Source organism: Cydia pomonella, chromosome 4 (genome assembly GCF_033807575.1).
Source record: "Cydia pomonella isolate Wapato2018A chromosome 4, ilCydPomo1, whole genome shotgun sequence".
Taxonomy (NCBI): domain Eukaryota; kingdom Metazoa; phylum Arthropoda; class Insecta; order Lepidoptera; family Tortricidae; genus Cydia; species Cydia pomonella.
Window position 1 is genome coordinate 15931536 of NC_084706.1, and position 27340 is coordinate 15958875.

At 39.1% G+C, this 27340-nt stretch overlaps 1 protein-coding gene across 1 annotated transcript; it reads right to left on the reverse strand.

Annotated features, from left to right (window-relative positions):
• Positions 1-264: 264 nt before the first annotated feature.
• On the reverse strand, positions 265-27061 carry LOC133517156 (leucine--tRNA ligase, cytoplasmic). Its single transcript, XM_061850338.1, has 13 exons — positions 26888-27061; positions 25932-26141; positions 24078-24449; positions 23541-23785; positions 22240-23138; positions 21855-22113; positions 21212-21576; positions 17406-17497; positions 15476-15652; positions 14345-14599; positions 5014-5223; positions 3173-3407; positions 265-494 (listed from the first exon to the last, which is right to left on the reverse strand). The coding sequence occupies exons 1-13, from the start codon at positions 26888-26890 to the stop codon at positions 289-291; spliced, it is 3528 nt and encodes a 1175-aa protein (XP_061706322.1). The 5' UTR covers positions 26891-27061; the 3' UTR covers positions 265-288.
• Positions 27062-27340: the final 279 nt, after the last annotated feature.

The following is a 27340-nucleotide window of genomic DNA, read 5'->3' on the forward strand; positions in this document are numbered from 1 at the left end:
CTGCTGGCGGCACTTGTGTTTTTATATTTTACTTTTATATCCATATTGTAAAAACCCCAGTCTAAGAAGTAAGAGAAATAAAGGAATAAGAATAATGTAGGACTAACGACTCAAAACTAGTCAAAAATCGATGAAAACCGCTGGGAGCCCTTAAATAATCCACTCGGAATCCGGGTCAATCCTTTAGGAAATGGCTCGCTATTGGCGCGCTAGCAGCGCGTTCGCCAGAAACACACTTAGCCAAACAAACACATACCGGTAATAAATAAATAAATAATTTATTTATAACTATTTATCGTAAGTATAAAGCAGTGTGGCGCCAAGGTCCAGACTGGAGCCATTGAGAGCGAGCTGCACGCGGCCGGCGGCCGGCTCGACGCGCAGGACGCCTGCGTCCAGGGCTGCACAGCGGCTCTGCAGGTCGCCGGGCGCCGGGATCCTTCGCGGCCCCAGCACCGGGTCCACGTAGCGCCATAGCTTCAGAAAACTCGCATCTGCGGAACATTCATTACTGTTATTTTTTCTCTGAAACACTTTCATTGCCAACGTTTTCGTAACGCTACGGTCGTAGCCTATCCCAGCGTTTCCCCGCTTTGTAGGGGAAAGCGACTACGAACAGAGAACCCGGGGCGATAGAAAGGGATTATTAAGGGGAGTCCACTAGGCGTCCGACGCCTAAGGCGTGGAGGGCTTTTAATGACTCCATTTAGTAATCACCAGGGCCCGCACATTTCATACCATTCGTTAACTGATATAAATACTTGACAATCAGTACAGAAACGTCTAACTAACTTTAATCTTACTGTCACGCAACAAAATAATAGATTGTTAGTTTATTAAATGATACATATTTTTGATTTTTAACAGTGTAACAAATATTTTTTTACGCGTCAATATGTTAGCTATCAAAATTGGTAATGTTATAAAGAAAAACTGCCTGTATGGGAAATTACGTCATTTTTACGTCAACGGCATGAAATGTACAGGCCATGGTAATCACCTTACTGCCTGTGATACATTCAATGTTTTCATCTCATTTGCGTTTAAAAAAAACTAAATAAATGGTAAAGGCGGCACAAATTTTACAAATATTGTCCCCCCAATTTGTTTATTGTTTGACGTAATAAATGATAATGCATAAAGGCATGTTGAAACGCCCATTACATGGCATAAAGCCAAAGACTAAAGTAAGTATATAGGAAAAGAGAGCCCTCTTGAAGCGAGGAAACTAATTTCGAAGCGCTATCTCTAATTTGTATGCGAAACTAGCTATGTATGTGTGCGTGCACATTTACATGCATTTGTATGTGTAGGTACTTTCGTACTACATAATATTAGGTCTACTTAGACGGTTTACAAGTAAATTTTTTGTTAGATTTCTTGTAACTTTTATAGTTTTTTTTGTTTACGAGATATCAAATAAAATATTAACGAGAGGGCTTGGGCTATAGTCCCCACGCTGGCCCAATGCGGGTTGTGGACTGTGAAGCTTGTGTCTCTTCACATACATCTTTGAAGTAACCCATTGGTACGAGCCAGGATTTGAACCCGCGACCTCCGTATTGAAAGTCGGACGTCATATCCACTCGGCCACCACCGCTCGATATATAATATGATTAAAATCGACCAGTACACATCCCTAAAAACCCACGCATACACATTTTTACGCACACATACACAGCAGTGTAACCACCAAAATGGCTACGGTTTGAGTATTCAATTTTGTATTGAGAACAAGTTGGCCTTGATAAATATTCAATTTGATTAATTTAATTGATGGAGAGAGGTCATGACCCTCGTTACGGGTCATTCCTGATGCAGAGGCTGTCTATTAGGATTCAGTGTGGCAACGCGGCTTGCGTGATGGGAACCTTTGCGCCTGGAAGGGCTCGGAATGGGTTGTTTGACTAGGTTTTTGTGGTTGAGTCTTCCTTTAAGCTAAGTTTTAATGAGAATAATAGCCGTTTAAAATATTTTTACACAATTTTATCGTGGCGTGGCCGAATGTCGGATAGGTCTGTGCCTTCGATGCTAAAGATTGGTAATACGATGCTGCTATACCTTTGGCCTTTGATCTATTAGATGGCGCCAATTTTTGATATTTAACAAATTGAACACATATCAGCGAAATAATAAGGATCAAAGACAAAGAGCGTTCTAAAAGTTTTAATTATCTGTCGAAACATGGCAGTAAATTTACGTCGCTACGAAGTTTTCTTTGACAATACACCCCTATTTCAAATTCTCTTTGTTACTACGTAAGCCAAACTTGCCTATGACTAATTTCTCAACAATTTTTGCCATCATTTTTCTAACAGTATCTTGGTTTGCGAGCAATCAAAATTATTCGATAAATGGCGCGGTTTTACATGCGAGCGGATCGTGAACCAACCAGACAGGTCGCTGGTTTGATACCACACGCTTTAATCCTTGACTCTCTTGGTTCAAGACGGCTTCGTTCAGTCCTATTTTGTGAACAAATCGTCACCTTCCTAACTCGTTCACATTACTATTTTGACTACAGTCCCAGATTGTCTACAGTCCTATTTTGACCACAGTGCCAGCTCGTCAACATTATTGTACCATCCATTATCCTGACCGCCTTCAACAAATAAATCAACTTTTGCATTTTCTATTTACTTTTGTACTCCTTTGTTCAAACTGAAAAGTTTTGTTAGCCAGTGATTTTGACCTCCACCAGTATCAGCGCTGTGAAGTTATCACAGTGGACCACATAGGAAAGTGACGATATAGGAATGTTGACGAAACAGAACAGTGGACCATATGACAATAATGACAAGGTGACGAAATAGGATTGTGGAAGAAGCGGTCCAGAGCCCTTGACCAGCTGCGCCGTTTCCGTGTCAACAGTGTCGTGGTATAATAATAATAAATAAATATTTTAGGACATGGTTACACAAATTGACTAAGTCCCACAGTAAGCTCAATAAGGCTTGTGTGGTACTTATATAGACAACGATATATATAATATATAAATATTTATAAATACTTAAATACATAGAAAATACCCATGACTCAGGAACAAATATCCATGCTCATCACACGAATAAATGCCCTTACCAGGATTTGAACCCGGGACCATCGGCTTCATAGGCAGGGTCACTACCCACTAGGCCAGACCGGTCGTTGGTATACCACGTGCGTCACAAACCTTTGATAGCCTTGACTTCCTTGACGATCTTCGCCTTGATCTTCTCAACAGTGTCCTGGTCTGCGAGCGCCAGGCGCACGGTGAACAGGCCGCTCATGGGCTCGGGGTTGACGAGGGCCACGGGCACGGCGGGCGCGGCGCTGAACGAGATGTGCGGCAGGCCCGGCGCGCAGTCCTCGCGCGTCTTCTCGGGCGCGCCGGGGTCCTCTGTGTACTTTACTTCTAGAGTATCCAGCTGGATAACAAACGATGCCATAACACTGAGATTACAGATTTGATTTATATAGGTATTTACTTAGATTTTATTTATAATTTTTGGTGTTTGCTGCCGTCTTAAAAAATTCGGAGTGCAACTGTACATAAATAAATTAATTTTCATAACACTTGCTCGTAAACGGTGTTATTGTAAGCCAGCATACCGAGATAAAATGAGCTATATTATGCCCATGGGCATATTTTTTAATTATGTCACTAAATCATACGAACCAATAAAATATAAAATAGTTTTACTTTAAAAATATTGACTTTTGTAATTTAAATTTTTGTCATGTTTATTTGATTAGTTTAATAGTCGTTTAAAATAATTTTTCTACACAATATTCAATAGTGGCTAGATGTGTGCGTTCGATGCCTAACCTGTCAAAAATGACAATATGGCGGACGAATTTAGATTCCCTTAACTTTACGATGTCTACAGGAAAAACGCGAACGAGTTAACCATATTATAAAATGTGCCTAAACCAAATGGGATAAGTTATGAAATTTATAAAATGTATACAGGCGCGGATACAAGATTTGGCTTAGGGGGCGGGCCATTTTGAGAAAATCATATATTTTTGCACAGAAAATAAGGTAAAAAAAAATGTTACTCAATTTAGTAATGTGAGAGCCAGGGTTTTAGGGGGGGGCCATTGCCCCTATGGCCCCCCCCCTTGTATCCGCGCCTGAATGTATATCACTTTATTATGAATAATTAAAAAAAAGAATGTTCTAAATCAAACTTGTCCATAATACTTGTGTTTGATATTGCCTGGTATTGTAGAATTATTGCTAGTATAGTATCAACCATTTCCAGGTATAACAGTTTAGCTAAAAGGAAAATAACTTTCATCATCCGAACTGATTGATTTCCCTTTGTAATTTCGAGTCATCTAGCGTCACTGAGACATAATGGTCGATTTTTACTGATCAGTGTATTCCGGGTCTCTTACCTTTTAGCAGCATTCTACCTACCTATCTTTTTTAATGTTCGACAAATGTACGGTTGGTAACAATTAAAAATTTTGGCGGTATCTCATTTGGGTTGGCTCATAGAATTCATATAGTTGAAAGTGCTTTGAAGTCATTTCAGGCTCGCTTTGGTTATTATCTTCACTGACCAGCCACTACCATATTTGCGATTTATAGTCAAGGATGCAAGAATTTTATATATATAGTAGAAACTGGTACATTTTCTGTACTAAAATGACCCACTGTGTCCCTTTTCCCATATTTAAGTTAGAATTTTTTAAATGTACAACACGTTTTCGCAGAGTTTCTTGTTTCGACTTCATTCTAACAAAAACAAATGTTTGAAAAAATAAAACATGAAATTCAAGAATCTACAACAAGCAATAACTTTATTAACAGCATTTTTGTTTATGTAGATAGTTTTGTTTATAAGTCTACAGAAAACCATTCTCATTTTTTTGGTCACCCGTTATAGAGATGTATTTCTATTTAGAACAGTATTTGAGGGTGGCAGATGCTATTGGCACGTTGTTCCATACGCTACTATTGGTGCTGACTGTATTTAATATTTTCACGGGTTGTCAGTGTAAAGTCGTTAGGATCAGACTTACATCCAATGTGTTGAGAAGATACTGCCGGTTGTCCTCGAGCACGGCCATCTCGTCGAAGGGCAGGCCGACGGACAGCGCGTCCAGGCCGATGCGCTCCACATGCTCCCGGGTCATTTGCACGAACGGCATCACCCGCTTCATGTACTTTTTCAATTCTGGGATAGCGCCGAGCTTGCTTGAGATCACCTTGTTGTCGGGGAGGCCTGAGGGCTAAGGAAGAGTATTTTCAATGTGAGCATCTAATACGGTGAGATAAACAGGTTGTTGGTGTGGCGATTTTTCACTAATTCCGCTAATCAGATGGAGGCAAAGCTTCTCCCTCCAACACAACACAAAACAATCGGTGCCTTAAGTATCCATTTTTCTACACCATGATTTTTAAAAATTATCTTCGGGTCGTTATACATATAAGGAAACGAAATGACTTAGTTAATTTTGATTTTTTTTTTCGTAAAAAGAATTAAATGCTGCATATAGCGTTGCATGGCGGGAATTATATTTAACTCAACCAAACAATTGAAAACTATGACATCAATTATAAATAAATATAGGGGCTGAGCTGTAGGCTACCTATGGGGTCACAGGTGGTGGATAGTGAAAGGCCACCAGATATGGTGGTTAGCTGCGAATATGTTGAATAAGCAGTCCCCAACCACACAGCGACAAGATTAGCAGGATGTGATGGGAAACCCGGTGGGATGGGTTTACCTATAAAGTATCACATTAGTCCCAAGACAATTTTGTGACATGGCGAATCAATGCCGCTATTAAATAAGCATTCCTCTAGTATCAGGCAGCAGTGATACTAGTACTGGCAGAGGGCCGAAGAAATGGATTCCGGAAGGGCTTCTGTAAACAGATATCAAAGAGCGACCAGTCGGCTTCTGAACTGCGGTGCGGAAAGCAAATGAGGATACTACCGCACTTACCCTCATCAAATATGGAGTAATGGGAATGACAAACAATGATAAAATGGTTCTTGACAACGGGCTTCCACGAAGTAACATGCCGTGGCGGTCCGAGTCCGGCAGGCTCAGACGCAAGGCTGAATCGGTCGTCATCCTGCGAAATCCTTGCCAGATAGGGACGTAGAATGTGAGGAGGATGCAGCGATTGATAATAAACATAGATGACGAACTAGCTCTGCAAAATGACCCCACACATATTGTGCCGAAGCGGGCGGGGCGTCAACTTTGTGCCGCGGAGCTATTTAGTTCGCAAATGGCGGCCCGTTGTCACAGTCGTAGTAAGAAGTATTAAAATTATATCTTTAATAAAAGAAATATGCCTTATTGTGCGGATAAATGATGTGCTAGTCGTTCCAACAAACACTGGAAACAATATGGGATTACTTTTCATGTATAATTTAGCTAGGATCATATTATTTTGATTTCTCTTGATCAAAACAGATTTCATATGGGGATGATGTTATGCATTTTAAACAATCGTTGATATTAAGAAACTTTCATTTTAAATTTGTTCAGGTTGTTATTTTGACAATTTAAATTCGTGATAGTAAATACGAATCGTCGTTGTAGGTAGCGCTTTTTATGTGTAGGTACATTTTTACTAAGTAAAGTAAAGTAAAGATCTCGCTGCTATTTATAACTTTTCGTTAAATTCGCGGAAGGCTGGACCGATTTGGCTAATTTTGGTATTGCAATATTTCCAGGTCCAGGGACGGTTTGAACGGTGAAAAAATATGGAAAGAATTCAAGTGTGGGTGTTAAACCTACGTGGATCGTAAATAATAATGCACGCACTTAATAAACAATATGTAATGTTCGAAATACAGTTAAAAAGTTATTATTATTTAAGTTAGTATTAAACACAAACAGTTAGCACAGGCACACACAGTTCACCGAAACACTAGTTAGGTTCATGCACTGCACCATACCATTTATATTAGTCCGTGAATCCATAGGTTAGTATCACGATAAGCTACTAGTCAAGTACGCGGATAGGATTTAACTGGCGTTGACGATGTGCGAGCGATCGATCCCGTGACGTAGGTAACACTGATAACAGACGCGGGCGGCGCGGCGCACGCGTTACCGGCGCGGCGGTCTAGCAACGGTTGCCAGCCCGCGCGCCGCCATGTTGTCGGCTGTCGTCAATGGGTCCACACGAAATAGTACATTACGATATAAGTGCGAAAAATAGGAAATTCGAAACGAGTGGCAATAAATTAAAACACGACCGAAGGGAGTGTTTTAAATCGACACGAGTTGCGAATTACCTATTCGCACATGTATCGTACAACGTTTTACAGTACATATGGCCCTTTAAATGTTCGACACAGTAACGTAATATGCTACTTCTCGCACTAGTGCTATAAAGTAGCCCCATATGTACTGTAAAAGGTTTTGTGACTCTGTTTTGTTTGCGTACTTTGATGTGGAGTAGGCCACACAAAGAAAATAGTAAAAACAATAATGATATTTTCCCATTCCCATACAAACTGTTCCTACGACGACGTGTTCAATACGAATTTCTGCATGAACGATACAATGTATTAATTGGTTCGGAGGCTTAATTGCCTTTAAACACGTGCGACAAACGAACAAATAATAAGCCTATATATTAATACTCTTTAAAATAAAATAACAAATTATCATACAAAAATATAGCATTTAAAACGTTCTATATCGCATGACACCGTCTACGTGGAGTTGGTTTTCATTGTCATGTATTTTCAAGTGTCAATGCTACAGCCAATCACAGCGCCTTATTTTATAATACACCAATCGTAGTTTGGGTGGTTTAAATTGACTAATCATGGTCAAACGCAGTTTCGTCGAAGAAAACAAGACGTCAACATCGACGAGTTGCAATTGGTCCGTTATGAGTACTGCGTGTTTTAATAGTGGGGCCACTTTTACGCTGATATTTTGTTTGAGATTAGTCTTCTATGTTTTTTTCGTTCGCTGGGAGGATATTAGTGGATGGAAAAATTGAGGAAATGAAGATGGTGATTGAAAGATAAAATATAAATATACTAGGATTAAGCGAAGTAAGATGGGGACGCAGTGGAGATTGGGATGAAGATTATAGAATCATATACACAAGAGAGGCACAAGGTGTTAATAGAACCGCAATAGTATTAAACAAAAAATGGGGACTACGATTCATTACAGTGACCGAATAACTGCCGTAAAGATTTAATCTTCCTGTAGATATAGTAATAGTAAAAGTTTACATGCCCACAGGTGATGACGAAATTGAAGAAATGTATAATTCTCTAGACCAGGGGTTCCCAATCTTTTTCAACATGCGGCGCAGTTACAAGTTTAGTATTTTGCAACGGCGCCCTTGTAAATTTAAAATCACGGTCTAAAAAGAGTGACACGACGCTATATTATTTAACGCTGCGAGCGCTCTAATAGGTACCCGCGAATATTTGTGGTTTCGGATAATGACAGAACTCACGGCGCCCCTCTTTACTTTCTACGGCGCACCAGGGCGCCGCGGCGCACACTTTGGGAACCCCTGCTCTAGACTCAGTCATAGATGTTGTGAAAGAAAAAGATAATCTTATAGTAATGGGGGATTTTAATGCAGTAGTGGGAGAGGGAGAATAAGATAATACAGTTGGAAAATTCGGGTTGGGAAAGAGGAACACCAGAGGGGATAAAATGGTACAGTTTTGTAAAGAAAACAATTTAGTTGTCACCAATACTTGTTTTGAACTACCAAAGAGACGGCTGTACAAATGAAAAATGCCCGGTGACATTGGACGTTATCAATTGGACTTTACAATAGTTAAATCAGCATTTAGACAGCAAGTGACATCTTGCAAAACCCTTCCAGGAGCTACGACAATAATTTATAATTAAGTAAACATATATTTCAAGGCAGAAAACAAAATAGGAGACACAAGCCAAAGAAACTTGATCTCAAGAAACTAAACGATAAGGATAGCAGTATTAGAGTGCAATTTAGTAATAAAGCAGGAAATAAACTAGATGAATATAAAAATACAACAGATATGAATGATAATGTTAGTGTTAGTAAAAAGTGGGGAATAGTGAAAGACATTTGAACGTCATCAGCCAAAGAATGTTTGAAAATGGTGAAAATTGTACCAAGGAAACATTGGCTCACCCAGGAAGTTATAGACTTGATGATTTAAAGAAGGAAACTCAGGAATAAATGTGATAGAAATAGTGTGAGGAATATAAAAGGCTATCCAATAAAATTAAAAGTAAATGCCGGGAGTGTAAGGAGAAGAATATATTAAAAGTATGCGAAACAATCGATGATATATGCGAAAGGGCCAGATGGATGAAAAGAATGAAGATGAAAATTTTTTTTTTTTTTTAAATGAAAATATTTTATTGGTAGATGGATAAAGCATAGAATACGATTAGATAAACTAAACTATTTTGGACGAGCAGGGTAACATTTTAATAAACAACAGTGATATAGTCAAAAGATGGAAAAGGTACATAGAAGAACTTTATAAGATTGAAAGAAGATGATATGGAAGAAGAAGAATTAGTAGAAAATGACGAGTTAGGTCAAGCTATCCTGAAAGAACAGTTTGTCAAAGCCTTGAATAGCATCCAAAATCGAAAAGCAGCGGGGAACGATCGTGTTTATACAGTATGTCTCTAGCCATTGGCCAAAGCCGAAATGCACATATGCATTAGGGTATTTAGAACCAGTGTACAAAGTATCATAACAGCCGGTGTAGCGGTTTCGAAGAAATTAACAAATTACCAATTTTTACTTTTGAGCAGCCTGTACGTGTTAGTAGCTCCTAAGGTAATATAGGGAGCGTGCATGAACTGTAGGAGGCAGCACAGGAGCCGTCAGATTTTTGGCGCGAGGCGTAAATGTGATGTTTATTGTTCCGATGTAGCCCACAAGATGGCAGAACCTACTATGCACAAGAAAACACGTGACGTGTAAATGTACATGCTTATGGTTCCGATTCAGGCCACAAGATGGCAGACTCTCCAACGCGCACGGTCCCGTATCCTCAAAGAATAGTATGGAACCTTCTTCAACCTTTTTGATTATCTTTTTTTTATTTATGACACTAATAAGCTTGTGACTTTTGAAAAATGTCATCATTTATGGAAGGTGGAGGTAATTAGGAATGGAATCTCCATGTACCAAAAAGTGTCATCAAAAAAACCTTAAATAGGTGGCGCTACAATACCTAGAATACTTGAAAAAAAAAAAACAAATCATAGACAGCGCACTTCACTCTGTCAATAACGCCTAGATTCTTAGCTACTCTAGAGCTACTCTGGAGAGATTTGGAACTATTATTTATAGCTGACGGCTGGACACTTTTGCAACAGTTCTAGCATAAGAGATTTCACTCCTTTTAATTCCACACTCCATAGTCATCATTATCAAATATTTCGAACAAATTGTCAAAAACACTGCCAAAGATTAACACAGTGTGTTTCTTTTTGTTGTCGATTATTGCAAATAACTTTTGTTCGAAAAATTTATTTTTTTATCTTTTATTCTAATTAAAAAAATATTAACGTCAGAGCATTCCTGAGAAGTAACCCTACGTGGGATTTTAGGGGTTGTCCAATGGCTAAGGTCACCCTGTATAGAAATGATTAAATACGTTGTATGTGAACCCATGACACAAGAAATTTTCAAATTAATAGAGAAAATATATATCACAGGACAATTACCAACAGATTTTCTAATTACCAGGGGTCGGACAAAAAGTGCGGATGACGTAAAAATGACGTAATCTTGCACACAGGATGATGTTTGAGTTTGTATTTAAACTTCCGTGTGACATGTAGTAACAAAGTAGTATTAATGAAGTAACAAAATAATCGTAAATAAATCCATGGAATTAATAATATAGGTGGTAGGGTGATGTAGTGAATAAAATAAATTTCACGAAACTTGTTACCATAAGGTATAATTATTTGAAATTAGTTAGAACAAGTCTGTGGGATCCTCAGATAAATAGGTTTAATAGTCAAAAGTGGGAACAGTAGATAAGATTAGTAAAAATAAAAAAAGATAATTTGATGTTATTATACTTATTATTTAATTAAATTATGCATAGATATAATTATATTGCCCGATATCTTTCCGTATAGAAGAAAAGGCATTTTTGAACATTTTTGGCAATTAGCGTAGTCTTAGGTTTGATTCGGTTGGTATGGTAACTGTTTTTGCATATTCACCATCCATGCATTTTTTTATGAAATTACGGAAGTTTTCATTTTGTAGTAGCACCTGCTATCATAAAATTTGTAAGGTTCATATTAAATTCACTTTGCCCTTTTTTTCTACGTTTCCGACATGTTTGGTTGTCTCCAAACGTTTTTTAATATTGCTTACCTTCGTTGGTATATCTTGATTACAGCAAGAGCAGTATACGTGTTTGTCACGTAGCTCCAAAAACGGAAAATTGACACAATATTCGAGTAAAGATGACATTTTAGAGCGTATTCTTATACATTAGTAAATATAAATTTTAGCTAAATATAATCGTGAAGATACAATAGCTAAACAATAACGAAGTCAAATTATTGTTCATCTGATTGATAATGTGTCAGTCAAAAACGTACTTACTCATTTCAAGTGGCGATATCGTTTAATAAAGTGGTTGATAAATGATAAGTGATAATTGTTTATGAAAATCAAAAATACTATTTGAAATCATCCTATAAGTGGTTTGACGTCATCCGCACTTTTTGTACGACCCCTGCTAATTACTAAAACAGTTGCACTGCCAAAAAAACTTAACACCCTTAAGTGTGAAGAGCATAGGACCTTAAGTCTCATTTCACTAGCTTCAAAAATTCTAGTCAAAATCATTCAGAACAGATTACGACTAATAGCTGAAAATCTCCTGGGACCGGATCAATATGGGTTCAGACAAAATAGAGGAACCAGAGAGGCCATTTTACCACTTCACAAACTAACTCTAAACTACAGCTATTAGTTTCAAAAATAGATGATATTATCACACAATTCGGACTCAAAATAAACTGCAAGAAAACCAAAATTCTGACCATCTCTAAACACCGATCTATACACAATCCAATAAAACTACAGAACACAGCAATAGAACAGGTTTCTCAATATAAATACCTTCTTTAAGGAAGTCTTATTACCCATGACTCCAGATGCACGGCGGACATCAAGCAGAGGATTGCAATGGCTAAAAAAGCATTCAATAGTAAAAAACACCTGCTTAAAGCACACATCTCGAAGAATGTCAAAAAACGCTTAGTTAAGGTGTATATCTGGAGCATTGCTTTATATGCGTGTGAGACGTGGACATTGACACAACGGGACAGAAGGCGATTGGAGGTCTTTGAAATGTGGTGTTGGCGGAGGATGCTAAGGATTAGCTGAACAGAAAGGAAGACAAACGAAGAGAGACTGAGCATGGCAGGAGAGAAGAGATGCCTGTTAGACACAGTAGCTAACAGAAGGGGCAAGATGGTGGGCCACCTGATACGGCACGACAGATTCTTCTCAAACATCCTGGAGGACAAGATTGAGGGTAAAAGACGTAGAGGGAGGTCCAGGCTCATATATCTCAGCCAAATAAAAAATAAAGTTTCTGTCGTGTCGTACGAGGAAATTAAAAGGCTGGCCCAGCGAAGAGAAGAGTGGCGATTACTCCACCGAAAAGAGCATAGCTCTTAAATATTGATGATGAAATAAATAAATAGTATAGGACATTCTTACACAAATGTACTAAGTCCCACGGTAAGTCAAGAAGGCTTGTGTTGTGGGTACTCAGACCTCAGAGACTCAGAGTATATGTTATGGACCAAGTGATTGATAAATGCCTGGGCATTATGAAAAATGCCCAATTTGAGATGGCTATTTGATAATAAATATACAGACAAGGTCTGGCATGAGGGCCTGCAAGCCAAGCTATCAACTTCATCGGCTCCACGTCCAACTCCATCGGCCGACCGACGCTTTCAAGTGGCAGTTGACTTCGCGGGAGTCCCACAAGAAAGCTATCTATCGCCATCTTGTTACGCTTAGTACACCGATGATATCTCGGTGGTTGGCCGCGTCGTCCATCACCAACCCACGCCGCACTGAAGATCCAGCGATAGCTTGATGTCCTACCTGAGTGGCTGACCAAATGGAGGTTCCTCACGAGAGCAGCCCATGCGAGCAACTACTAGGCGAGGAGATACAGGGGCAGCACATGGCAAAATACCTACGGGTTACCATAGACAGGGGCATCACAACGGAGCAAAACACGGACGGGTCAATGAGACGGGCTATAACTGCGCGAACCCTGCTTCTTCTACTGCTCCACAGCATCCTTTCCCCATACGCATAAAGCTGGGGATGTATAAGACTTACGTCCTGCCAGGAAACGCTGAGTCTAAGCGATTGTTAGGGCGCCGCTAAAAAGGGCCATAAATGGCCCCCTCAAACTCCCCAGAAAGGGAAGTAAAAAAATGGAGTAAGTTGGTCTTTACTAAACGAAACTGAATTACGAATATAAGATCCGTATTCGGTTTCAATTTAATCGAAAACTAAACAAAAGCAGTGAGCGTTTAACAGTAAACAGTGAATCTTTTGACGTCTGCACGCTGCCATCGCGGACTCCGCGTGTCACGCGTTTGTTTTCCCCCCCCCCACACCTCATCCAATGTATCTTTATTACCAAATTGCCCAACGACCACGTAGAAATATTCATAATGACCAGACAATGTGATAAATAATGAAGTTTAGATAATAATTAATCAATTGGCACGATATAACTTGCCATTATTCATAATGCCCAGCCATTATATATAATGCCCATATTAATCACTTGGTCCATAACATATATTATATACAAATACTTAAATACATAGAAAATTTTCAACATAGACCGTCCGACATAGCTAGTACTTGCGTTTCTCATACTAAACACTAACCAACACGTAAACAGGCACTAAGACGAGTATACACGCTCGGTAGGGGCTTAATAAGAAAAAAAAACTCCGAAATGAAATTAATTAGAATACCGGTGGCTTTGATAAAGTAACTTAATAAGCTCAGGAATACCTCCTTGAAAATAAGGGACTTTAAATAAAACTCGGTGTATACAGTTAGTATGGTGTCTAATAAAATAGTACTGTAATAAGGGAATGCGGTCTAACCGTGGTGGTGAATATAAACGCAGACGTAGATTTCAGATATTATATATATATTTTTATGACATTCAGTTAGATTACAAATATCGACTACTCCTGATGGTTGCCACATTCCGAATGGCCGTCTGCACCCCCACCCCATAGAGCTCCTTGAGCGTGATGCAAATAGCGCCACCATGAGATAGTAGCTCACATAATGTCATTGTAAAAGTGCTTACCCCATGGAGCTCCTTAAGCGTGGTGAGAATGATGTGCTGCCACCGTGGGTACTCCTTGGCGACCCAGATGACGGCAGTATCCGGTTTCCGTTCGGGTTTGGCCGCCTCGCCTTTCTTCGGCTTCCTGGCGGCGCAGTGGTTCTTCAGGTAGACGCGGAACGAGTGAGTCGCCTCCATGAGGTAGTTGCTCGCCTTCACGGCCGCCTCGTCCACGTCGCCGGCGACCGGCCAGCGGGTGTGCAGGATGCTGGTTTTCTGTTAAAATGTACCTAACGTTAACTCTCTGAGATGCGTCGACACAAAATATAATTCATTCTTTTTCTACTAATATTGTTAATATGAAACAGATATTTGGATGTTTATTGCTCAATCACACAGAAACTACTAATATGACTTGATTTGGTACCCAGATAGTGATAACCTGAAAAAGGAGAATATTTTGGATCCCGGAACTCAGCCCTTATGAGGATGAAATAGAGGTCGAAAGTATGGGTAAGTAAGTAGGCAAATTCGTGAACAGAGACTAGGTATGCCTCGCGCGTCCAATGATGATCCCTATGACAGTTTATTTTTATATGGAGCAGCTGTCATGTGAAATGTTTGTAGACGTTTTCGGACTTAGAAATGTAATATAAAAAATGTAAAATTTCATTATTATTTTTAATTAAGCCTATCCAAATGTGACTTTGAGTTCGAGGGTTCTACAATATTCTAAAATAGAATGCTCAGGATTCTTGTGCCTTTGACATCACCTAATTACTCATGTGCCCCAGCAGCGATGTAGCGCGCGACCAGCTCGGCGTGCAGGCCGCAGTCCGCGCACAGCTCGCGGTATTTGTACACTCCCGTGCCCCAGCAGCCGCCACACGTGCTCGGCGACGTGTGGACACACGGGCGCGAGCAGGCGCGTCTGCGTGTCAATGTAGCGCGCGACCAGCTCGGCGTGCAGGCCGCAGTCCGCGCACAGCTCGCGGTATTTGTATACTCACGTGCCCCAGCAGCCGCCACACGTGCTCGGCGACGTGTGGACACACGGGCGCGAGCAGGCGCGTCTGCGTGTCAATGTAGCGCGCGACCAGCTCGGCGTGCAGGCCGCAGTCCGTGCACAGCTCGCGGTATTTGTATACTCACGTGCCCCAGCAGCCGCCACACGTGCTCGGCGACGTGTGGACACACGGGCGCGAGCAGGCGCGCCTGCGTGTCGATGTAGCGCACGACCAGCTCCGCGTGCAGGCCGTAATCCGCGCACAACTCGCGGTACTTGTCGCGCGCCGCCTGGAGCTCGAACACACCCGTTTTCAGCGCTTCCTGTGTCCCAAAACAAATAAAATCTCTTGTGTGTGTATAATTGGTTAATTTAAACCATCCAATCTACGATTGGTCTATTATAAAATGAGGCGCTGTGATTGGCTGTAGCGTTGTCGCTTGAAAATACATGACAATGACAATGGAACCCGACTCTAAGTAGACGGTTTCATGCAATTTAGAACATGTTTTGCAATATTTTTGTATGATATTTTTATTTTATTTTAAAGTGTATACATATACACGCTTATTATTTGTTAGTTTGTCGCACGTGTCTAAAGGCAATTAAAAGGTAATTAAGCCTCCGAACCAATTAATACACTGTATCGTTCATCTTATAAGGCACCTGCGATGCTTAGTTATACACAGAAATATGTCAGATAAAAAATAAATGTAAATTTGATCTGAAAATAGACAATAGGTCAAAATTGGAAAAAAAAACAGCTGGCATTGGGTTTTTTTCAATTTGTTCTGATCAAGATGAAAATCGATATCTGAGGATCCGAGTGGCCTTTTATTATGAACTTGAGCTCAAAATTTTAAATAAATGCCGCAGGATTGAATTTCAGAATTTTTCATCCGATCAAGATGAAATTCGATATCTAAGGATCCGAGCGGCCCTTCATCATGAGGTCAAATTTGGTAAAAACGCCCGCCATCTTGAATTTCTTCGTTTTTTCTCTAATCATGGTGAAAATCGACATCTGAGGATCCGCGAGGACCTTTGCAACGAATTTGAGGTCAAAAATGAAAAATAAAACGCCCGCCATCTTGGATTTCTGCATTTTCCCTCTGATCAAGATGAAACTTGATACCTAAGTATCCAATGCCGGATTTAGAGGTCTGGAGGCCGCGGGCAATAAAGGAGTGGAGGCCCCCTGGCCCCAAATATTTTCCAAATAAAGTGGTAAATTTTCCGAATTATCTATTGGGCAGTAGCCCCGGTTGCCCTCCCCTAAATCCGGCCCTGTAAGCATCTGAGCGGCCCTTAATTACGATCCTGAGATCATATTTGGTAAAAGCGCCCGCGATCTTGAATTTCTCAATTTTTGCACTGACCAAGATGAAAACCGATATCAGAAGATCCAAGAGGACTTTTATAATGAATCTTAGGTCAAAAAACTTAGCGAAAACTTATAAATAGCAGCGAGATACCAGGGACTTTGTAAAAATGTACACATCAAAAAGCGCCACCTACAACGACGATTCGTATTTACTACCACAAATTTAAATTATCAAAACAACAACCTGAACAAATTTAAAATTAAAGTTTCTAAATATCAATGGTTGTTTAAAATGCACGACATCATCCCCATATAAAACCTGTTTTGATCAAGAGAAATCAAAATAATATGATCCTAGCTAAATTATGCATTAAAGGAAATATTTTTTTCAGTGTGTGTCGGAACGACTAGCACATCATTTAACCGTACAATAAGGCATATTTTTTTGTTAAAGATAGAATTTTAATACTTCTTACTACGACGATGACAACGGGCCGCCATTTGCGAACTTGCGAAAACAGCTCCGCGGCACATTATGTGTGGGGTCATTTTGCAGAGCTAGTTCGTCATCTATGTTTATTATCAATCGCTGGTTTCTTTTAGGCGTATCCTAAATGGGTTGTAACTTCCACCGGAATCTCTATGGTTACGGAACCAGATCCACAAAGACATAGTGGTTACACAATTCAAAAACGCGGGCATCTCCAATTTTCTAGATCTGTACTGACAACTGACAAAACGTGGTAACTGACCTTGAACAACATCTTGTCGTAGCTTTCATCGGTCTGCTTAATTTTAGTGTTCATCTCGCTTATAAACACTTTATCGTGGAAATTGTATTCCCCTGAAACAATTTAACATCTAAGTATATAACCTCTACGTCGATAGATATTTGGGAGAATCAACTTTTTAGCGTCTCTCGTTGCCATGGTTACGATTAGTTGTCCAGGGGACAAAAGTTCATTGAAATACTGATTTTATGGTACTTAAATGTATTAAACTTGCGTTTTTGTGGTCGTTATAACCAATGTCCATAATGGGCCCCCTACTAAGCATGTTAATAGAACGGCATACAACGTCTCTTCAAAAAAACTGTGCCACTGTTGTCCCTTGGACAACGGGACAGGATAACAAAACAAAAAACGTTGATTCACCCATTTACACATTAATTTAGAGGCAGTAAGAATGAATTGTTTAAAGAAATGTTGACTGATTTATAAATGCAAAGAGTTTTTTCTCCAATACGCTCGGAAATGTTCACCTTATTGTAACAAAAATAGTACGGGAAGTTCTTCGTTATGTTCAAACTCAAATTTAAAAAATTCAAACCATTGTCGTGTTTTAGCGGACGGGAAATTATTACTGTATTGTCTTTTACTTCTTTTAAACATATATCCACTAAGAAAAACACAAACAGCCAATGAATATAGCCGCGAGCTGCGTCTACACGACGCGGTCAGCATCATTTCAAGCTATAGGCAGGGGGGCGACACTTAGAAATGTAGTAAACATTAGTAAAGATAGCGGCGATTTCTATTAATTGGATCCGATAACCTACTTTTGCGTAAAGTTGACTACCGATTGTGCAAACTACATCACTAGATGTCACTTTAAAATTGGTACAATTTAAAGGCATGAATACAACATTAAGAAGGTTGCATATACTCGTATGTGAAGACCTATCTTTATTCATAATGGTGTTACCTAGCAACTGTTGTTTCCTGTCAAAAACGTAAACAGGTATATTATGATTGATATGAACTTATTATTTCTCTATTAATTTTAAAGTACAGAGCAGAGCAGAGTAAAATCGGAGCAAGCATTAAACACGAGTTAAATTCAAATAGATAAATTAGAATACCAATAGTTCCAATGTTACAAAACCTGGAGGTTTCAAATTTAAACAGTTTTCAAGGCAATGCCGGGTGGTTTAGATATTTTCCAAGGTAAGAAGAAAATACCATCTTCCTTAGCGCTCATGCAGCGATGAAAACAAGCGATGATTATTTTAATTTTGTTTACGACAAACATGTGGGATGACACTCTGCCAAGTTTTTGCGATTTGATTCCGCAAAGTTAGACAAGATGGAGTACATGGAGGTACGTGCGTAGACAAGACATACGTCCTATGCCTGAAATTCATTAGTACAAGAAGGACCCGAACCACGACATAATTACTCATATGTTTATTTTAAAGAATATCTGGAGCGAATTGTTTACGGAGGTAGAGAACGAGACAAAATTACCAGGAATTCTCCTAATGTGCACTTTTCCTGTCCTTACTTTACCTCCGGAATATCTTGAATTCAAGTCCAGTTGGATGTAAAGGTCAAAGAAGAAACGCTCAGTTGAGAACTAGGCAAGTTAGTTATGCGCACATGAAAGAGTTCTAAGTCATACTGAGAAACAAGTCACAGAAGACGAAGCTAATGCAGCTTTGTACACAAAGATGAATAATTCAAGTACTTACAACACCTAGTCTATTATTATATAACAAATTGAAAACCTTAATCTCGTCTCGCTCTCTAGCTCCGTAAACAATTCGCTCCAGATATTCTTTAAAATAAACACGAGTAATGATGTCATGGTTCGGGTCCTTCTTGTACTAATGAACTTCAGGCATAGGACGTATGTCTTGTCTAATGTCTACGCACGTACCTCCATAGATGCACTCTATCTCGTCTAACTTAGCGGAATCAAATTGCACAAATCTAAGAAGAGTGTCCGCGCAAATTTTTGTCATAAACAAAATTAAAATAATCATCGGTTGTTTTCCTCGCTGCTTGAGCGCTAAGGAGGATGGTATTTTCTTCTTACCTTCGAAAATATCTGAACTTCCCGGAATTGCCTTGAATACTGTTAAAATTTTAAGCCTCCAGGTTTTGTAACATTGAAACTATTGGGATCCTAATTTCCTTATTTAAATTTGACTCGTGTTTAATGCTTGCTCCGATTTTACTCTGCAGTTTAAAATTAATAGAGAAATTATAAGTTCATATCAATCATATCTTTGTTTACATTTACATACATACATACATATAATCACGCCTATTTCCCACACACACTATTTTGTATATTTTTACATTTATTTGACAGTAAACAACAGTTGCTAGGTAACAACATTATGAATAAAGCTAGGTTTTGACATACGAGGTATATGCAACCTTCTTAATGTTGTATTCATGCCTTTAAATTGTACCAATTTTATAGTGACATCTGGTGATGTAGTTTGCACAATCGGTAGTCAACTTTACGCAAAAGTAGGTTATCGGATCCCATTAATAGAAACCGCCGCCATCTTTACTAATGTTAACTACATTTCTAAGTGTCGCCCCCCAGGAAACAAGTCACAGAAGACAAAGCTCAACAATTCAAGTACTTACAACACCTAGTCTATTACTATCTTGTATACTAAATTGAAAACAATAAACATATACTTGCTTTACTATAAAGTATGTCTTTTTTTGGATTCCATTATTTTAAAACTTTTCAACATATATTAGGTCTACTTGGGCGGCTTACAAGTTAATATTTTGTTTGGTATCTTGTAAACAAAAAAACTGTGAAGGTGAAAGTTACAAGAAATCAAACAAAAAATTAACTTGTAAACCGCCCAAGTAGACCTAATATTATGTAGTACGAAAGTACCTACACATACGAATGCATATGTGCGTGTGCACACACACACATACATAGCTAGTTTCGGATCCAAAATATAGATAGCGCTTCGAAATCAGTTTCCTTAAAATGCTTCAAGAGGGCTCTCTTTTCCTATATAGGGACCGTGCGCGTTGGAGGATGTGCCATCTTGTGGCCTGAATCGGAACCATAAACATGCACATTTACACGTCACGTGTTTTCCTGTGAATAGTAGGTTCTGCCATATTGTGGGCTACATCGGAACAATAAACATCACATTTACGCCTCGCGCCAAAAATCTGACGGCTCCTGTGCTGCCTCCTACAGTTCATGCACGCTCCCTATACTTACTTTACTCTTTGGCTATAGGATAGAGTCGTGTATGATCGTGCGAATACTGCTTAATAAAATCAAAGACTATATAACTTTTATATTTTTTTAAGGATCTCATGCGTGCAAATACAACTTATATTGCACAATTATTTTGAATGAGCGAATATTGAATGGTACTGAATGGCTTAATAGTTGTGCCTTTAACTTTTAAAAAATAATAAAATTAATAGAGTAGCTAAGAACCTAGGCGTTATTGACGGAGTGAAGTGCGCTATGATTTGATTTTTTGTTCAAGTACTCTAGGTATTGTAGCGCCACCTATTTAAGGTTTTTTGATGACACTTTTTGGTATATGGAGATTTCTTTCCTTACCTCCACCTTCCATAGGTTGATGCTTAAATTATGATTATTTTACCTGATTTCCTGGCATGTTTGGAGAAAAGCACTATATATGCCTCGGCAGGAACAGCAATTCGTGGATTCGTCTTCTTTGTCGGACTCCGCTTCGCGTCGTCTGACAAAATCGAAACTCATCCACGAATTGCCCTTTCCCGGCCTCTGCAATAATGTACTATTATTTACTTACCTATTCTCAATGTCGATTTCGTGGCCATCATTTCCTTCACCCACTCTATGAACGTGTACAGTCTCAAAATGGCTGCATCTGCCGTGCTCTCCACAAAGTTAGCATCCTCGACGGAGTCCCCAGAGTCCGCCAGGGTCAGCCTCATTCCGTCCGCACTAAACTTCTCTATGCTCTCCGACAGAGTGAGGAAGTTCCCGTCGCTCTTGGACATCTTGGCTGAATTCAGCATCAAGTGGCCATTGGCTCGGATGCCTTTCGGCCACTTGTCCTCCTCGCTTGGCCAGATCGCGCAATGATTGTAGATGTAGTATGTTAAGTGGTTTTGGATCAAGTCTTTGCCCGATACTCTTACGTCGACAGGATACCTGAATAACAAAGAATTATTAAGAGAAAATTAATTAGACAAAATATTAAGTGTGCAGCATCATACATGTAACGGAAGTAAAACTTCTTCAAAATTATACAATTCTATCCTTGTTTCTTTATTAAGAAATAAACAATATAAACCTGATGCGTCCGTAAAAAATACTAAAAGAGAAGAGATTGCCTCACAAACTTCATTAAAAATTAAAATTATTTAATAAGAAAATTCGAGTAAGCACTCAGCAGTAGGTACTACTTAAAAATACTATCGATAACTTACCAAAAGTTGAAAGACTGCTTCATCAGATCCAACGACTTTTTCGGTATTTTAGTGTGCTTGGGGAATAGAGCATCCTTAAAAAATATGTAGTTCCAGACCTCGATGGTCATCTGGTCCGGCGTGATCTGCAGCGCGTTGGGCGCGTCACCGCGGAACGAGCCGCCCTGCAGGTAGTGCGCCACCGTGTAGTACGCGTTATATATTGTGGAGTCTGATAACGACTCGATCAGCCATTGTTGGTCCCACGGCAGTTTTGTACCTAACAAATAACAAGCATGGGATGAGGTTCATTAATGAAGTTTAGGGTAGGTCATAATCAAGAGTTTAAATTGGAGTTACTTGGAGTTTAAATTGGAGCTACAGACAGAATGAATTAGGTACATACCCAGCCCATACGTTCTTGAACAGGCGTACTCGTGCAGCCACTTCAGCGTGGCCTGGAAGTTCTTTCGTACCTCATCATGATAGGTGTTGACACCGGCCAGCGCGCGCTCTGCCTGCGCTTTCCACTCCTCATTTCCGTAGTCCAAGTACCACTGGTCGCACAGAGCCACTACACACTCGTCCCCTGACCGAGATATTATAGTTTTCTCAGGTTCGAAATAGACTACAGCACCATTCTCCTCTACAAGCTTATTCTGTAGAAGTTTTTTCACATCTTGAATTTTTTTCCCAGTGTACTCTCCAACAAGCAAAACACCATCATAGAAACCTTTTAGGTAAACCAACTCTTTTGCCTCTGCAAGCTTGTCTTTGTCGTTTTGACTTTGGATTTTGAGCTTCTCATACATAGTCATGGCTGCTAGGTTCCCCAGTTCCGGAATTTCGAGGATCGGCACCGGTTTGAAGGGAAGCACCATGTCGTCTGCGATGCCGTATTTTTCCCGGAAGGCGGGTTTCTTCTGCAGGTCGACTAAAGCAGCGTAATCGTCAGGAGAGTCTGAAGGAACGCTCGTGACGATGCCGGTACCTTTGTCCTCTTTGATCGTCAACATCGGCAGAGCGTAGATCTTTGGATAACTCGTCATAGGCGATTTGAGGGCTACACCAAATAGCTCCTGACCGACAATCTCCTTAAGTATCTGAAACTCTCCGTCCTTCTTCGTGAAGCCCTGGTACGCCATGTTTCTCGCGGCGCGCCGTGTGCACACGAATATCCCATCCTTGACAGTCTCGAACGCTATGTATTTGATATCGGGATGAACCCAGCAATTTGTCTGGCCGTACATGGTCTCTGGCCTTAGAGTTGCCGCTACCAAGCTAACCTTCTTCCCTTTAAAAGACCTAAAAATAAACTTCTTCTAGACTCTTAATTTTTTTTACATCCTCATGCTCAAGAAAGTAAAAAAAACGCGTGGCCTAGACGCTTGTTGAAAGATAAAAATTCATGAATACAATACGCTATAACTCATGTATGCGCAAATGACCGAATCACATGTCTATTTTTGTTTACATTCTTTTAAGTCCCAAATGGAAAGACACTATTCATATCATCAACAGCTAAAAGCTCCTAGAACAAAGAGGGTTATAGGGATATGGCTATAATAAAACATCTGCAATGTTTGCATGAAACAAAAATATTTTTTTTTAACAACAATGACTGAAGGGAGCATGAAAATATATAAGCCATAGGCCTTGACGCAAAAACTGTAAGGACACTATGCCCTAGAAAACTTAAGCGCTTACTTGAAAACCTCTGGCAGTGGTTGAACAACTTCCATTTTAATGAGCGTGTACTCCTGCGGGCCGGCGCCTTCGCCCGCGCTGCGGTCGTGGTCCATGCACGGCTGCTTGTCGAGCGGGGAGAAGATCGTGTGCCGCTTGCCATACTTGATCTTATTGCGTTCACGCAGGTGGTGGAACTGCCACTGCACGAACGAGTCGAAGAACGGGTTCGCGTCCGTCGTGATGAACTTGCGGCGCCAGTCAACCTGTCACACGACAAATTGGTCACACATGTAAAATAATGAAAAAAATCATTAAATACTTGAGATTTCGAAAAATAAGGCAGCTTTACTGTGTGAAATTAACCGCTAATATGATAAAATTTTACTCATATTATCTTGAAACATACTTAAGTAAATTTTATTCGGGAATAGATATAGTTTTGAAATAATAATCAATATTGTTAAATTAATGAAAAAAAAATAATGAAAATCATAGGCAAAAAAACTTTCTAAAAATAATCCTTAGTTTAAATTATTATATAGAAAGAATGATTACATGTATGCCCATCCTCTTCAGATCATTCACAGCCCGTGGCGGAAAGTAATCCAGCCAGTAATGCTCATCAGCAAACAGCTTAATCTCTTCTTCTGGCACCCCTAGACTCCTCATGATTTGCCACTGATACTTGGCAGAACCAGTTTTAGCAACAGCCTTACTTTTCTTCCCTTTACTCTTGTCCTTTGGTACTAAGTCAGTCTCATCTTTGACAGTCACTTCTTCCTCTTCTGGGAAAACGGGAGGACAGCCAAATAGCTCCATCTCTCTCTTCAGCTTGTCAGCACAAGCTTTAATTGGCATGCCAGTGCAGTGGAAGCCAAAGGGGAATAACACCATTTTTCCTTTCAGTCTGTAATATCTTGTTGCAAACTGTTTAAATAAAAAGTTAATACTTTTTTTAACACCTGGTGCAAAATTACAAGTGTTGAAATGCTATCAAATGTGCTTACAGAAAATAACACAAATCGACAAGTTTTTCTTAATCTCTCTTCTTTTAGTCTTATTCATAATTAAATAGGCGGGTCCACACAGAGCGAATTTCTTCACGCACAAACCGGCCAGTGTAGACGTGCCTCGGCCGAGGCGACGCGCTCGGGCGAGGAAAACGCACGCGCCGCCTCGGCCGAGTCACAACTACACTGGCCGGTTTGTGCGTGGGGAAATTGCCTCGCGCGTATGCTCGCTCTGTGTGGACCCGGCTAATGGATTATTGTCATTATGAAAGATAGATTTCTCAGACTATGGCAGTCCAGCAGAAAATCCAGTAGTGGGATGATAAAAATTATAATGCTAATATTGCAAATAGCCAACATTACTGAATGACACAGCATGTGTAGGGTATAAAATAAATAAACAATTTAAGTGCACAAAATATGCAGTGTTAACTGATTGTAAATATTGAATTCAAAGTAAATTGAAGTGTCATCTACAGTGATCATACTTTTTCCAGCATGTTTGGTGCAGTACCCTAGCACTAGTCAGTAGTGCTCAATATTAAATTGTTTGAACCAAGCATCAAATAAAATCAAGTATAAAAATAAAATAGTGTATTAAACAAATCGGAATTACAGAAAATATTCTCAGAACATGTAAAGCCTAACCCAATATGCATAACGACATGAAGGGTTAATTAACTATGAGTATATGAGAAAATGACACAATTGCAATATTACTTTTATTTTCAGAAAATAAACAAGCTGGTTGCTGTTGTTCGACAGGGCAATCAAAATTACAAAAACTAATCGTCATATGCTGACGAAAAATTTAAGGAATTTAGGGTTACAGTAATAAATGTTATACACAATTATAATAACTGATTAAGTAAAAAAAATTAGTGTTTAATTTTCAATGACAACATAATATTGTATAATTTTAAATGTCAATCATATTATAGATGTCGACAACCCTAGGTCACTGTCATGTGTCATTTGACGTCATCGCACCAAGAATGCTGGAAAAAGTATGATCACTGGTCATCTATCCTGTGGCAAGTGCATCAAAGGCATGTCATATATTGACATGTCACATGTGGGTACTTATGACAATTGTGACTAGGTACCTCCAATTTGGTTCCAAATACAAGCCAGCATACATAATATATAACACTGACTTTAAAAAAAATTACTGTGACATAAATAAATAAATAAATTAAAAAGACTGAAATTTAATTATTTCCCTTTCCCTGCTATACAAAAACTAATTTTAATACCTATTAGTAATGTTAAGTAAAGCTTTTTTCACAAGTATATAAATAATACATGGAAGTATTTATGTAAATAATAAATGGTAGTAATTACAACAAACTAAATGTTTTCTAAAAATGTTTTGCAACATTTTTAATAATTTTTTTACCTCACATTTGGAAAGTGAAAAGGTGTGCCCTAAATGAAGTCGACCATTCATATATGGGAAGGGGAAGGTGCACATGAACTTCTCATGAGGCTGGCCATCGGTGGGCACCTCAACCTCGAAGATCTTCTCTGCTTCCCATCTCGCTTGAACCTGCTTCTCTATTTCCTGAAGGTATTCTACCTTAAAAGTCCCTTTTCGGTCTAGTGTTATCTGAAATTATGATCATGTTCACTTTAGAATATTTATATTTTTCAACCAGTAGCACTACAAAAACTGTTCAAGAAAATTAATTTTTAACAAGCAGAAATGTCTGCAAACGATACTATTAAGCTTAGAATAAATTTAAAAGTGGAAAAATTACTGTCTTGGGTGAGACTCACTGCCTCTGGAGTATCGATCCAGAGGCTGTGAGTTCAAGTCTCACCCAAGACAGTAATTTTTCCACTTTTAAATTTGTTAAAGAAAAGTTAACGGAAATAAGTACCATGGGAAGAATTGTAATTGAAGAGCATGTTTTCCGACATAATATTTACTTCCTCTTACATCAGACTTATAGATCGAAATCAGTAAGCAGAATTTTACATATCCTAGCTGCTCACACATCAAAACTTGCCAAGACAAATTCAGTTTTGATTTGTCAAAGTAAAGATTCCAAATTAACTGGAATGGGAGACCGTTTTAGAGACCTCTGGGCGGCAAGAGAAAATAGTCCTTGTAATGAGTTATTCATTTATTTTACTTTAAACAAGTAATTGTATAATTTGAAGATATAACAATTAGGTAGCTTTCATTAAAACAAATAGTCCTGATTATTTGAAAAAATACTTAATACAGTTTTCTGTCAAGTTTCAAACAAAATATGCTACAAATAATATATGTTGACATAACCTCTGTTATTACACCAAAATATCGAGTATAAAATAGCGATACAATAATAACAATTGCGTAATTCTTACCATTTTTACCGTAAATTTTAGGTAGATAAAACTAAGTTTCCTTATATATTTCACAAAAACACGTTGCGCTTTTCTTCGAACGAACTATCACAAATGTCAATGTCAACGTCTTGGCATTATTGACGTTTAATTGACATTGACAAACAGTGTTCAGTTCGAGTCACTGTCACTATTTATCAATACAACTCAAAAAGTTTTCTCAAAAGGCCCAAACTACGGAAGGTAGAGATAGCCCAAACGTTGTCTGTTCTCAGATTGGACTTGGATTGGACTTCAAGATTTGTCCAAAATCTAAAAAGTATTGTGGATGTGAAGATATGTAACCTCCTTTACATACCTACTTGTTTGCTTAGCTGATTTTTGATAGTTGCCTAGCGTGCCTAGCAAAGTTGTTTGACATGTCTTCTTGACTCTGTTGATTTGATAATATAAAAATATTGAATGAAGTATGTT